This window comes from Zootoca vivipara, chromosome 12 (assembly GCF_963506605.1).
Source record: "Zootoca vivipara chromosome 12, rZooViv1.1, whole genome shotgun sequence".
NCBI lineage: Eukaryota > Metazoa > Chordata > Lepidosauria > Squamata > Lacertidae > Zootoca > Zootoca vivipara.
The window spans coordinates 58,248,110-58,259,655 of record NC_083287.1 but is presented as its reverse complement, the minus strand read 5'-3'; the positions used below and the strand labels follow the sequence as shown (position 1 = coordinate 58,259,655).

General features: G+C 46.9%; 1 protein-coding gene across 1 annotated transcript; it reads right to left on the bottom strand.

Moving 5' to 3' along the window:
* Positions 1-547: 547 nt before the first annotated feature.
* On the bottom strand, positions 548-11,308 carry LOC118092326 (zinc finger protein 883-like). Its single transcript, XM_060280506.1, has 3 exons — positions 11,252-11,308; positions 5,945-6,118; positions 548-3,383 (listed from the first exon to the last, which is right to left on the bottom strand). Exons 2-3 carry the CDS (start codon positions 6,075-6,077, stop codon positions 1,723-1,725), a joined length of 1,794 nt encoding a protein of 597 aa, XP_060136489.1. The 5' UTR covers positions 6,078-6,118; positions 11,252-11,308; the 3' UTR covers positions 548-1,722.
* Positions 11,309-11,546: the final 238 nt, after the last annotated feature.

Sequence of the window (11,546 nt, the reverse complement as noted above, 5' to 3'; positions counted from 1 at the left end):
GTGGAATCTTCTTTCTTGTAGTTTGGATCCATTGCTCCGTGTCCGCTTCTCTGGAGCAGGAGAAAACAACCTTTCACCCTCCTCTATATGACATCCTTTTATATATTTGAACATGGCTATCATATCACCCCTTAAACTTCTCTTCTCCAGGCTAAACATACCCAGATCCCTAAGCCGTTCCTCATAAGGCATTGTATCCAGGCCTTTGACCATTTGGGTTGCCCTCCTCTGGATACGTTCCAGCTTGTCAGTATCCTCCTTGAACTGTGGTGCCCAGAACTGTACACAGTTCTGGGCACCACAGAACTGTTAATTCAAGAGGGTTCTGGACGCATCTCTGTGTGAATGTTTCAGTGTATCTGAAGAATGTAAATGTTTCAGATTCCCCTTGGTGTTGTCCTCTCCTTGGCCCAACTTTCCTGAGGGAGTTTTCCTCCTGAGTTTCCCTCTTGGCTGCTCCCCCTCCCAGCTTCTCCTTCATTTTTCCTTTCTTCTCTTCCTCCCCCCCCCATTGTTTTGGGGCAGCTGGATTCCCCCTCCCCCCATGTCCAGACAGGCCCAGGAGGAGCCCAGTGAGACGACAGGGCCAGGAGATGGCATTTCCCACCCTTTTCCAAAACAGGGAGGAATGCCATGTTGTTTCTTCTGGAAGCCCCAGCTGCTCTCAGAGACGCCATGGCTCTCCTGTGGCCTCGTGGGTCCCACGCTCTCAGGGTTTCCCAAATGTGGGAATGCAGACATTCCTAAATTTCATAAGGATCCCGTGAAAAAGATGGGCTCTGAACTTCACGGTATGAAAAAAATCTGTTTTAAAATTTATCGCTGATTCGTTTTTTAAAAAAATTGGTTTTCTAATCCTTTTATTTTGATTTGAATGCCAGCTAAGGCAGTATCTACCACCATGTGTTCCGGCAATACATTCCATAAATTAAGGACATGCTGTGCAGATAAATTGCTTCTTTGGACATTGAGCAAATGTCAGCCTTTTTTTGTGCATGACTTAAAACAGGCGAACCTGCCTTGTACTGGTTTTGGGTTTTTTTTAAGTCTTTTGTTTACCTTCTTGAGAACTTTGTGAACTGGATCAACATTGTTCTCACTTTTTTAATTTTTTAATTATTTTATTTTATTTTCACACAAAATACAAAAAAAGAAAGCCAAGCATTGATTGCTTCTGTCAACTGGTGTCTTTTGTACATGTACTGTAACGAGCTGGGATTACAGGTAAGACCTCTCCCTTACAGCAGGTGCTTCTAATCTCAGCTTGTTACATACAGTGAAGATACCAGGTAGCCTGACATCTGGCTGGTTGATAAGGGATCAAATACTTATCTCACTCATCATAATGGACATCAATCTCTGACTTTTGTCTTCTGGCTTTCTGAGGGTTTCCAGGTTGTTATTCTATCTCTCACAGCTACAATAAACCTACCATTAAAATTATGGAGTGATCATTTTTCATCAGAGGGCAAACGGGCAAATATAGCAGGGGATCAAATACTCCCCCCCTCACTGTAGGTCCTTACCACTTTTGTCCTTTATTATGGTAATCTTTGCACAAAATAATCCTTTCATATCTCCAATTTTCTTGAACAGATCTCTGGTGTTTCCCATTCTATTGTTATAAGATACAGATGTGATAAAGGGTATTTTTAGTTATTCTCCTCGGCCCCTTTCTCTTTCACATACAACTGTGTTTTCTACGGGTTGCTTAATTTGGCTTTATTGCTTTTCTTTTTTGGTCTTCCCTGTGTATGAATTCTTAGGGTTCTCCCCTGTATGAATTCGTTGATGGCAAGTGAGATTGCTGGAGTTACTGAAGCTCTTTCCACATTCCAAGCACTGATAGGGTTTCCTTCCTGTATGAATTCTTTGATGCGATGTGAGACTGTGACTGATACGAAAGCTCTTCCCACATTCTAGGCACTGATAGGGTTTCTCCCCTGTATGGACACTTCTATGCAAATCGAGATTACCTTTCTGACGAAAGCTCTTTCCACATTCCAAGCACTGATAGGGTTTCTCACCTGTATGAATTCTTTGATGAGAAGTGAGACTGTGCCTGTGACTGAAGCTCTTTCCACATTCCAAGCACTGATAGGGTTTCTGACCTGTATGAGTTCTTTGATGGGAAGTGAGATTACCCTTCTGATTGAAGCTCTTTCCACATTCCAAGCACTGATAGGGTTTATTCCCGGTATGCATTCTTTGATGGGTAGTGAGAGTGACTCTGTGACGAAAGCTCTTTTCACACTCATGGCATTGAAAAGGTTTCTCCCCTGTATGAATTCTTTGATGGGAAGAGAGCTTAGTCCGATCCCGGAAGCTCTTTCCACATTCTAAGCAATGATAGGGTTTCTCCCCGGTATGAATTCTGTGATGGGTATTGAGACTCTGCCTGAGACTGAAGCTCTTTCCACATTCTAGGCATTTATAGGGTTTCTCCCCTGTATGAATTCTTTGATGGGCAGTGAGATGTGCGCTTTGACTAAAGCTCTTTCCACATTCTAAGCACTGATAGGGTTTCTCCCCTGTATGAATTCTTTGATGGAATGTGAGACTCAGCCGGTGACGAAAGCTCTTCCCACACTCAAGGCATTGAAAAGGTTTCTCCCCTTTATGAATTATTTGATGGCTCATGAGCTTAATCTCCTTCCGGAAGCTCTTTCCACATTCCAAACACTGGTATGTTTTCTCCCCTGTATGAGTTCTTTGATGGGACATGAGATTACCCTTCTGATTGAAGCTCTTTCCACATTCCAGGCATTGATATGGTTTCTCCCCGGTATGAATTCTTTGATGAGAACTGAGATAGGACCCCTCGCTGAAGCTCTTTCCACATTCGAAGCACTGATAGGGTTTCTCCCCTGTATGAATTCTTTGATGGGAAGAGAGCTTAGTCCGTTCCCGGAAGCTCTTTCCACATTCGAAGCACTGATAGGGTTTCTCCTTTGTATGAATTCTTTGATGGGAAGTGAGATGATCCTTTCGACTGAAGCTCTTTCCACACTCCATGCACTGATAGGGTTTCTCCCCTGTATGGCTTCTTTGATGGGAAGAGAGACCACTGCTGTGACGGAAGCTTTTTCCACATTCAAAGCACTGATAGGGTTTTTCCCCTGTATGAATTCTTTGATGGGAAGTGAGACTATACTTCCGATTGAAGCTCTTTCCACATTCTCTGCACTCATACAATTTCTCTCTACTGTGAGTTCTTTTGTGTGAAGTGAGGCTATCCCTCCGAACGAAGCTCTTTCGTTGACGGGAGATGGACTGGGAGCTCTGATGGATGTTCTCTCCACACTCTGAATATTCATATGGCTTCTCCACTATGTGGATTCTGTTCTGGTCCCCCTTGTTCTTCCCTTCCAATTCATCACCATCTGCAATGAAGAGAGAAGCTAATTAGAGCCGCAGGAAGAAATGGAGCTCCAGGTTATTGAACAATGTTAATGAATTCTTGTGATAGAGGAAGAACTGAAGAAAGTTAGATGTGAGGCCTTACTATAGTTTTCACTGCCTTTGTTGACTGGTATTAACTGACATTCTAAAGGAAACCTATTCATTCTGAAGGAAATCAGTCCTGAGTGCTCACTGGAAGGACAGATCCTGAAGCTGAGGCTCCAATACTTTGGCCACCTCATGAGAAGAGAAGACTCCCTGGAAAAGACCCTGATGTTGGGAAAGATTGAGGCCACTAGGAGAAGGGGACGACAAAGGATGAGATGGTGGGACAGTGTTCTCGAAGCTACCAACATGAGTCTGACCAAACTGCGGGAGGCAGTGGAAGACAGGAGTGCCTGGCGTGCTCTGGTCCAGGGGGTCACGAAGAGTCGGACACGACTAAACGACTAAACAACAACAATTAACTGACCTATTGCTTGGCTTTTATCTGGGATAGATTTTGTTTGGCTCAATCACGGAATCCACTCCATCTCAAAGGTCAGTCATCTCTTTGGTCAACCAAATGCAGGCAGAAGCAAAAGCAACAAACCTGACAAAAGTTACATCAACTTCCCTAAAAAGTCTGAAGCCGACATTTAAGAAGGCCGTAGCGGTTCAGACCAGCCTGGCCATTGTGTAAAAAGGCATGAATAGACAAAGAACATTCACAAAGAAGACTACTGATATCCCTCCATTGAGGGATCACGGTGGGGGTGTGAGAATCCCAGACGCTCTTGGTCTCCATCCATATGTGGGATGTAATCCACTGGGAGCAGTCAAGTACAACATTCCTTGTTTTGCTAGAGTGAACATGCAAGGGAATGTTTGGTCCAGCCAGTTAAAACTTCCTGTTCCTCCTGGCCTGGAGCATCCTTCCTTGCATGGGACTAGTGGGTGGGCGTGACCTTTCCAGACCTGGTAAATGGCCAGGTCAGTGGAGTTTCAGGCAGGCAGGTGCAGGCAGGCAGGCAGGTGGAGGAGCCCGAAAAGGTGCTCTCCATCTCCATCCGCCTGCCTTTTTTTTTTTAAAAAAAATATTTTATTGATTTTGCAGACAAGGACAACATACATGACAAATTCACTCCTTCCCTCCACCCACCCCCTACGGGCCCTCTCCTGCCACTAGAGACACCCATGCGCGGTGAATCGACGGAAGCAGTCCATTTTATAATTAGGTTTATCCCCTCCCCCCTCTCCACCCCTCAGAGCCCTCCCCTGCCACCAGAGAGCCCCAAGAACCTGGAGAGGAAAAAGGAGGGTGTCCACCCAACTATTTTCCATACCTGTCCTATAAAAAGAAAAAGAAAAAAAGAAAGAAAAAAGAGAACAAAGAAAAAGAAAAAGAAAAAACACATTATCAAATCTATATCCATAAACATTGTTTTAAGGGCTTCCCCTACCTCCCCGCTTCCCCGGTCCTCATTTTAATTCTCCTTTACCAGTTTTCTAATCATTATCTCCTTTCTCATCATCACATTTTTTTGTAGCCTTAATTTTACTATACTAATTTTTTTAAAATTCCTCTTAAACCTTCTATCCTTACTAATCATCTCGTAACATATCTTAATTTCACCTATTCCAATTCTAATTTCCTCCCACGCCTAATTTTCCCCTCCAAAAACCTCCATAACTTTTAAACCAATTTTCATACTAAATTTCAATTTAATCAATAACTATCTTCAATACGCCTTCCCTTCCCCTTTTCCCAGCTATCCCCCTCCGTCACAGCAAGTTTCATAGTCTTCAATCCAGTTTTCAATCCTGTTATTCAGTCCTATTAATCAAATGTCCATTTCTCCTTCAACCCACCCCCCTTTTCCAATGTTTTACAGTCCAGCCGTTCTTATACCCCCCCCCCCCGGGGTTTTCCTCTTCTTTGATTGTCCTTTTCCTTGTGGTTGTTCTGCAAATCCACCAAGTCCTGTCTTTTCCCCCACAAAAGGGGGATATTCCTCCAACTGTCTTCCAATACAGAGTCCTCTTTTCCTTCGTGTTGGGCTTTCTTTTCATTTATACTGTTTAAACTGTCACAGTCACTATCACAATCATTGTCCTTCGGTTCAATTTCCAAAATGCCTCCAACAGAAAAGTCGCTGTTTCTGTCCTCCATCTGCGGTTGCTGTATTGTCTCCTGTAATTGTATTTCTTCATGATGCATTCCAATAGTCAATTCCCACAAGATTCTCAAAACATTTTGTTGGAACCCAGCTGAGTACTCTTTTGTTGACATTTTTCAGTTCTTTCAAGGTCAAAATCCGTTTTAGGGGGCGGGAAATGATCGCTGCTTATTTTCCCAACCCCATTTTAACAAACTGGCTGCAATATCACCTCAAATTTCAAACAAATATTTTAAATATAAGTTCCAAAGAGTTCAAAATATTAATATACTTGCTGATCTGTCATCCATCCGCCTGCCTTCCTCCCCCACCCCCAAGCTGAGCAAGCCCCAATACCTCTCCGGCTCCATCCACGTCCCCATCTCCACTCCCCTGGAACTCACCAGATCTCTTGGAGGTCCCTGGGAGGGAACGCTCAGAGGTTGTGAGGAGGGATGCAGGAGACAACCTCACCAGGTCAACCGTCCATCTTCCCCCTTCCATCCTCGCTAGCTTGGCAGGATCCGTCTCTTTCATCCTTCCTGAGGAGTCAAGGAGCCAAAACAAGCTGCAGGGTCCTGGGAGAGAGGAAGAAGCAAAGGGAGCCTCAGGGGCCCTGCAGGGATTCTCCTGCCCTAGATGTTCTCCTGCCCCTGGAGAAGCACAAATGGGGCAGCCCCTTCCCAACAGAAGCCCCATTTCTAAACCTCTCCAGTGGTTTAGGTGGTGACCTGAGAGTAGATCCCATTGACAGAACTTGGTGCCAAAACCAGTCACCATCCTGTCCCTAAGCCTGAAAACTGCAACCCCAGAGCATGGGCAGAAAACAGACTAGTAGCTATTACATGTAGGTTCCTCCATGCTATGTGCTTTGTATGGAGAGCCCTGTTGACGCTCTTTGAGCTCTCTCATGGCAAGCCAGGCAGGTGTTGTGGCCATATTTGCCTCGGTCAGGGGTTGTATGGGGACCAAATTTGTATATGGAAGCAGGAGCTGGTGATGCCACATCTCTGAAGTATCATGAGACGAATACCCCACTCAGGGGCATCGCAATAGGGGGGTGGGGCGCCCTGGGCTCCACTCTGCAGGGGGCAGCGCTGCAGCCCCTCGCCACCTCCACCGATGGCCACCGCATGCGCCTGCCCCCCGCCTCACCAGAGCATACAGGGCAGCTTGATTGGCTTGCGCTTTGATACTTTCTGCTCGGGCAAGGAGAGGGGCAGACAGCTGACGCCCTCTCTGGCCTGCCCCTCGCCTCCCCCGAGCAGAAAGAAAGCGTGAGCCGAGCAAGCTGCGGCGCGGAGCGAGTCTTACAGGGCGGCCCGCCACTGCCGCTCGTGGCAGCCGCTGAGGAGCTCACAGCGTCCCCTCCACAGGCGGGAGGGAGCTGAACTCTCCTTTTGGCTCGCGCTCCTCCCGCCTATGGAGGGAAGCAAGGGGCGCATGCACACGACAGACACCGCGCCCCCGGCGGGGTGCCTTCTGGTTTGCCGGCTCCGGGCAGCCAGAAGGCTAGCGACGCCCCTGACACCACTCCTCCTTAGATACTGTCTGTGTTTATACACCATCTTTGCAAGTCTCCAGTCTCAAAATGTGGCCCCCAGCCTGGCATGGAAGCCGTCAAATTATAGATCTTCCACATGTCCTAAATCTGTCGTGTTCTTAAGAACACCAGGCATGCAGACCCTTTAAATCTCCAGAGGTGAGCTTTGTGCTCCTCTTGTGACAATATTCCCAAAGGCTTAGGGTTGCTTGATAGAACTAGCCTCTTTTGAGATTGCACCAATTTCCATTTGTTTATCAAAACCCACAGACTCTCTGCTAGATTTCTTCTAGAAGGTTTTACAAGTACCTATCAGGATGGTAAGGATTTTATTACAGTCAGCCAAAAAGGATTTTATACTTTCCATGTCCTCTGTTATTAGTACGAGCCACCCAATGACTGATAATCCCTCCTCATTTGTCCCAGAAGGTTGGGAGGAGTCTTTTATCCTTGCTTTAGCATTTCCTGAGGATAGATCTGAAATTTGCTTTCACATTACTTTGTTTACTTGCTTAGCCTGAATAGGGGAGAGACATGTGTTGTTTCATCTGGGACAGAGGAAGTGGTCCGGTTGTGCTGCTGCAGATGCAAAAGGGCTTTTCTTCACCCTGTGGTCCCCCAAGTACAAATTTTCCATCTGGCTACAGCCTGTTAACTAATGTGACTTATTCCTAAATCTGAAGGGGGTCTCTTTGCATGCCCAGTTTTTCTTGACCCAAAGCCCCCTCCCCAAAAAGGAAGGCAGCATCTGGATCCCAAGGAAGAAGAGAGCTGCAGACCTCCTGTGAACTCATCCCCTCCCTGGCTTGGCAGAGAGGACAAGGGGGGACCCTCTGCTCCCTGACTTGGGGGTCTTCCCCACCAGGCATGATCTGAACAGGGACCCCCCCCCTAGCACCACCTGGCAGTGGTGTGGCAGGTCAGGTGGTACCCGGAATGGAAAATTTCCTGTCACCTCCCCCAACATTGATTTTTGTTTTTTTGCTTGCAAAAATATTTTGACTATTTCATATTTTCTTACAAAGGAATGTGGATTCTGGTCCTCTGATAACAAGTAGGCCACTGGGGCCAGATACATAAATATACAGGATGGGTTGTGTTTTGGCTTGTGTTGTTTTATTTATATTGAAGGAAGATGTAACCCAATTCTGATTATAAGGGTTCATACAAAAGTAACCCAATATATGGTCTGTAACCCAATATATAGTTGTATATTTCTGATCACTTCTGATCAGTCAATCCTGCTTGCGCAGCTCTGTATAGCTGGCCCTTAACTGGGCCTCCTGAATTCTATAAATACCTTTCCTCTTCTCCCTTCTCCTAATAGAAACCATTAAGTGCTTCTTAGTGCCCTCTCCCCCAGAGCAGGTTATCTCTAGGTTATCAGCAGCAGAGAAGAACCAGGCAAGGCTAGTTTTATCAGAAGGAAGCAAAGATAGACTAACGGCCTTGTCAAGAGGGGAAGCCTTAACGGCTTATCAGGGGGTGCTACAATACCACTCTGACGCACTCAATCATGCCAGGCAGGAATTAAGACTCCGCTCTCGAGGCTATAGGAGCATGGCACCGAGTCACCCAGACCCTTCTATGGAGCTTTTACATTGTCAACATATATGAGAAAGATGCTGAACAGAACCTGTATATGTAACCCTTGACCCTTTACATGCACCCACTTAGAGAGGTAGATTCCTAGGGAGGGGGAAGAGCCCTCATTCAAAGTGCCTGTCTTTTGTACTTGCTTATGACTCGATTCACAGCAGTGCCTTCTGCTAGCAGAAAATAAACTTCTTTCTCAGAGAGCAAACCTCGGTGTCCGATTGACTCCTTTCTCCCTCTCACGGGAGCAACGCAGATGAACCCCAGCTAAAGAGCGGAAAAGGCTACAATATTATTGTTTATTTATTTAATAAAATTTATTTTTAAAAAATCTGCCAAACAAAAAATTAAAACAGTTGAAAATTATTTCAACTTTGTAAGCATCTGGGTATGCTTGCCTAAACAAGAATGCTTTTAGCAGGTGCCTGAAAAGAGTCTAGCAAAGGCACGTGCTTTATTGCAAGAGGCTGGGAGTTCCAAAGTGCAGGTGCTGCCACACTAAACAATGCAGTACAGATATTATGTGGAATCTGTAGTAGTGCTTGAAACTACTGAAGGGAGGTTTTATTTATTGGGATTTCATCAAGCTCTGTATATCTGGAAAAAAAAACATTTATTTAAAAAGCAGGACTGCACAGCAGCAATCTACTCGCCTGAGAGTCTCACCATGATCAGTGGGACTTATTCCCAAGCCAACGGTGCATAAGATGGGCTACAATCCTATGCACCCCTTGCACTCAACCTGTGCCTAAAAATCTTCACAAACCTGCCTCAGAGAAGTGTAGAGTAGGAAGGCCTCGGTCCAGTAAACCTGAAGGAGCGTCTCCTCCCCCATCGTTCTGCCCGGACACTGAGATTCAGCGCCGAGGGCCTTCTGGCGGTTCCCTCGCTACGAGAAGCCAAGTTACAGGGAACCAGGCAGAGGGCATTCTCGGTAGTGGCGCCCACCCTGTGGAATGCCCTCCCACCAGAGGTCAAAGAGAATAACAATTACCAGACCTTTAGAAGGCATCTTAAGGCAGCCCTGTTTAGGGAAGCTTTTAATGTTTGATGGATTTCTGTATTTTAATGTTTTGTTGGAAGCCACCCAGAGTGGCTGGGGGAACCCGGCCAGATGGGCGGGGTATAAATAATAAATTATTATTAAATTACGGTATTAAGGGACCCCTGAGGGCCATCTAGCCAACCCCCTGGGGCAATGCAGGATTCTCAACTAGACCATCCCTGACTGATGGCCATCCAGCCTCTGTTCTAAGGCCCTTCTTTGCGTGTCTTCTCCACGAAAGGTCTGGATGGTGGCAACACAAAAACGGACCTTTTCTGCAGTGGTTTCCCATTTGTGGGATGCTCTCCCAAGGGAGGCTCGCCTGGCACCTTCCTTACATCTTGAGGTGCCAGGCAAATACGTGTTTCTATAACTGGGCCTTTGGCTGGTTAACATTCTATGGCCTTTTAAATATGTTTGTGGGAGGAGAGATAATTGGTTTGCCTTTATCCTTGTTTTATTATGCATTTAGTTTTATAAATTTGCATTTTTATGTTGTGAATCACCCTGTGAACTTTGAATGAGGGGCAGGATACAAATTTAATATAACAACAACAGCAGCAGCAGCAGCAGTAGTGAAGAGCTACAGTCAATCAGGGGTGCCAACTTAAATAAAATATTAGGGGGGAGCAGGCATTGGGCATAGCCAGGATTTATGTGTAGGGGCAGAATCTCAATTAATAAAGGATTTAATTCTCCCCATTGGAGGCCCATGGACCCAAGTAAGCCCCGCCCTGCAAAACTGATCACTAGATGCAGCGTGCACACACCATTTGAATGGCAATGCCCATTAACTGGGGGGGGGGGTGCTCAAATATTTCATGGGAGACGCAAAGGGACCTTGGTGCCCTGGGGTTATGTGAATCTGTGAGGAAGAGAAGCAGAATTTGTTGCTCTCTCTCCCACCTCCCCCCCTTTTTTGGCTGGGTTTCTACATCCTTCTGGCAGGCAGAAATCCAGCAGGTGGGGAGGATTTCCTGTCAATATTGATGCTGGGATGTTTGCAGTGACTGTGAGCTTCCATTGAATCCATTGCTTTGAAGTGATTTCTGCACCAGGCGCTTCCCTCCACCACCGGGCGCCCCCCTTCCTTCCTTCCCCGGCTTGTTTTGGCCTCCTTGATCCCTCCGTGTTATCCCGAATTACGCTCCCGTTTTTCTCCCCCCTTTCCAGCCTCCTCCTCGACGCCTCCAATTTCTCCCCTTCGCTGCTGCCTCTCCTTCGCCCTCCGCCCTGACTCTCCGCTCCTTGACTTATGGGTCTCCCCCCACGAGGCATTATCTGAACAGGGACCCCCATAAATACACCCTCCCTCCACCCCTGGGACCCCCTTCTCCCCACTGCACCCTCAGGGGGAAGAGAGAGGAGCCTTGGCAGAGAGGAATTGGGGGCAGGACCCTCTGCTCCCTGACTTGGGGTTCTCACCCCAATGCATAATCTGAACAGGGACCCCCATGCACCCTCCCTGCACCCCTGGGACCCCCTTCTCCCCATTGCACCCTCAGAGGGAAGAGAGAGGAGACTCACCGAGGAAGCTTTTGCAAAGGAAAGAGAAGAAAGCAGCCGGAAGGGAGGTGGGAGGGAGGGAATTTGGCCAGGGAGGACCTTCACCCCACCTTCACTTCCTCTCCTCTCTAGGAATCCAGCACTGCTCCTTTTAACCCTTCCAAAGCCGAGGGCAATGAGCCCGCCCCGCCCTCCGTGCCGTTTTTCCTGCTTCTGCGCCTGCGCTCAAGGGGCTGCCCATGCACTACTGTGGCTCCTTCTTTCACAGATATATTTGAATCCCTCTGGGAAAGATCCCTTGGACAGCTTTGTCTAG

Bases quoted from the DNA above. Each gene is read 5' to 3' on its own strand.
- LOC118092326 (XM_060280506.1), bottom strand. From the start codon at position 6,077: ATGAAAGAGACGGATCCTGCCAAGCTAGCGAGGATGGAAGGGGGAAGA. The intron at 3,384-5,944 runs GTGAGTTCCAGG...TCTTCATTGCAG, and splicing joins AGGGACCTCCAAGAGATCTG to ATGGTGATGAATTGGAAGGG.